Below are 2,945 nucleotides of genomic sequence, written 5' to 3' on the forward strand. Positions count from 1 at the left end.
CTATATTTGGAAAATAAAATAAAACATTCTTCTCATTACTCCAGTCTTATGGTCTGTAGGTCTTGTTCTTTATGGCCATTGTGAGATCCAATGTTTGGATGTTTTATTAGTTACTAATAAGATTAAATAAAGTAAAAGAGAGCAACTAAACATAATAGAATTCACCATTTAAAGTAAAACTCAGCTTCTTTTGGCAAAATGAGCAAACAGAAAATGTCTAAAGTAATAAAATACACGTTATTCTTCTTAAACACAAATAAACTCTATCTTACCAGTCTGATGGACACACACTSTCATAAATACCACATAAACTACCTACAAACAACTTCAGCTGATCTGCACTGATTCCTGAACATTATTTCATTTGAACAAAACATTACTTAATTAATTACAAAAATGCCTGCGCCCCCTAGTGGCGAAGCTGAAAAYTACAATTCAGTCTTGCATTCAGAACAGTTACTCCCCCTCATACTGCCTTGGTGATGTAACACTGCTGGAGGATTTTTCTCTCTGACTTGAACTTTCCACCAGAAATACCTTGATGGTCTCTGACCTGATGGGTCCATCTAGGTCCAGGAGGAACTTAGATATCAGCTCATCATCATTTGCTCCACTTCTCTCTCGTCAGCTGCTGTCCGTCCATCTGTCTGTCCGTCCAGCTCATCTTGTCCTCCGTTGTCTCTCAGCTCCACAGGTGAAGGTGGATTCAGGGGTAAAGTCTGTCCTGCTGCCCTGCAGAACCAGAGTCTACCTGCCTGGAGGCGCTAGAGTGGAGTGGAGGGACRGAGAGAACAGGATGGTCTCTGTGTATCAGAAAGGTTCTGGTGATCCTGAAGAACAGAACCTGACCAACAACAAYAGAACCAGGATGAATGACGACCCACTGAAGACTGGAGACCTCAGTCTGACTCTGGAACGTCCCTCAGTTACAGACAGCGGGATCTACACCTGCAGAGTCTCCATCTGGAAACGAGTCATCCTGATGATGAAACGGGTTAATCTCCAGGTCAAAGGTCAGTGGTATAAATGTTGGATTCTTCCAATCAGGTGATTGGTGGTGATCAATAGTGATGTTTGGCTGATTACAAGATCAAAGGTCAATGTGATGTAATGAGTGAGGAAGACGAGGAAGCAGAGCAGGAGGAAGAGGTTCAGGACAGACAGGKACCAGCAGCAGGAGGCTTTGACTTGGACAGTGCCCCCTGCTGGAGACACTAGTTAGTGTTCAGAACCACCAGATGGCTCAGAACCATCAGAACTGAAGTTTCTGCAGCCTGGAAGCAGCAAATGTGTTGTGAATAAGGATGCATGTGGACTGGGATTTTTATTTTTATTTTAAAAAATAAGTTTTTCCAACGTTTTGAAATTGAGTCTGTTACCCTTTTTGATAAAAAATTTTCCAGGGGTCCCTTTTGTTGCTAAAAACATCAGCACCTCTAACAGATGTATTRGATTTAATCTGAGAGAGGGGGAGTAGTTTAATTGGCCAACCTAAAAAGCAATCTGTTATAATTGCAGTTTACTAAATTGTATTTGTGAGCAATCATCTCAATAAACAAGTATTACATTCATGTATCTGGTCTGTGTTAAAATGTCAGCATTTATGGACCCTGAAGCCCTGGGGGGGCCTGATGGAGCTGCTAACTTAATTTGGATTAAACAAAAGTGCAAATAAATTATATTTATTTTAATTGTATATTTTGATTTGTTGTTTTTAAGACTCAATCACAGTGGTTTTAAATAGGATTTCACTGGCGATGTTTTTCTGTAACATATAATTATTMAGTAATATTCTTACATTTCCTGTCAACTTAACATATTTTAATACACATGGTGGACTGCCAGTAGGCTGCCTCAGCTGGGCTGAGCAAGTTTTCTTAGGAAAACCCTGCAAAATGAACTCGGCGTACATCCCCCCCCCCTGAACTTCTCAAAACAGTTATAGGTCAGAAGCAACGCACAAGGTAACATCAGCTAAACTCAGCTGKGTTTTACTAACAATCACTGTGCAACAAAGGGTTTCCATGTTTCAATAGAAAGTGACATTACGGAGTTTGCCAGACTTAATGCTCTATCTACAAGTTCTCAAATTGACAACCAAATAATTGTTACCTGAATACAAAAATGTCCTCCTCTTTGATCAAAGCATCATGTACTGATGTTGCTTTTTCCCCTGTTAATAAATCTTTGCAAACTTTGCACAGGATGTCATGGTGCGTCTTCAGTTTCTTCAGTGGTTTAGGATTTTGAACACGAACCAACTCAACTCTCTCGTCTTGACGGTCGTCTCCCTTGGATGCTGAATGGGATGACTTGGAATAGGACAACATTGTTTCTCTGACTATCGTGAAGCTCTTGAAGTGAAAAAACAGGCAAATGGTTTTCACCTGGCTGGACCAACTGCTCCAGATCCTGGGCCAGTCATGAAACCAGTCTCTACTTTGGACCTTCATCCCAGTCCATATGACCTGCTAGTAGTGCAGATACTTCACAGTCTGATAGAGACTGTGTTTCCAGCTCATTCAGTGGGGCTGCATGCTGAATGTTTTAGTGGTTGACAAAAGAAGACTACAGTCTTTGTAGACTGACTTTGGAATGACTTTCATTAGTTTTCTCTAATTATTGAATTATGTTACATTCATAGAAGGTTATGAAGAAGAACCAAACTGGCCACTTTATTAGTCCAATTACTTGTTAGAATATTGMAAATTGTTTTTACTTTRTTTGTTTTTCTTTCTTCAGATATTGTTGGTTTGTATCAGCCTGACCTTAAAGCGTCTCTGAAGAAATTCGAAAATCTCTGTGAAGACATTTATGAACTTGGAAATCAAACCTCTCTGGACCAGATCTACACAGAGCTCCACATCACAGAGGGGTTAACTAGAGAGGTCAACCAGGAACATGAGGTCAGACGGATTGAAACAGCATCCAGGAAACAAGAAACA

At 40.3% G+C, this 2,945-nt stretch overlaps 1 protein-coding gene across 1 annotated transcript in view; it reads left to right on the top strand.

Moving 5' to 3' along the window:
- Positions 1–2,942, top strand: part of LOC103457579 (uncharacterized) — a gene marked incomplete at its 3' end in the record, with an annotated part of 8,753 nt that extends 5,811 nt beyond the window's left edge. The window contains exons 4-5 of the mRNA XM_008397844.2: positions 687–1,013; positions 2,743–2,942. Of these exons, the coding sequence (XP_008396066.2) occupies positions 687–1,013; positions 2,743–2,942 (527 nt within the window). The remainder of the gene's footprint in view (positions 1–686; positions 1,014–2,742) is intronic.
- Positions 2,943–2,945: the final 3 nt, after the last annotated feature.

The sequence above is a fragment of the Poecilia reticulata genome, linkage group LG2, assembly GCF_000633615.1.
Source record: "Poecilia reticulata strain Guanapo linkage group LG2, Guppy_female_1.0+MT, whole genome shotgun sequence".
Classification (NCBI taxonomy): Eukaryota; Metazoa; Chordata; class Actinopteri; order Cyprinodontiformes; family Poeciliidae; genus Poecilia; species Poecilia reticulata.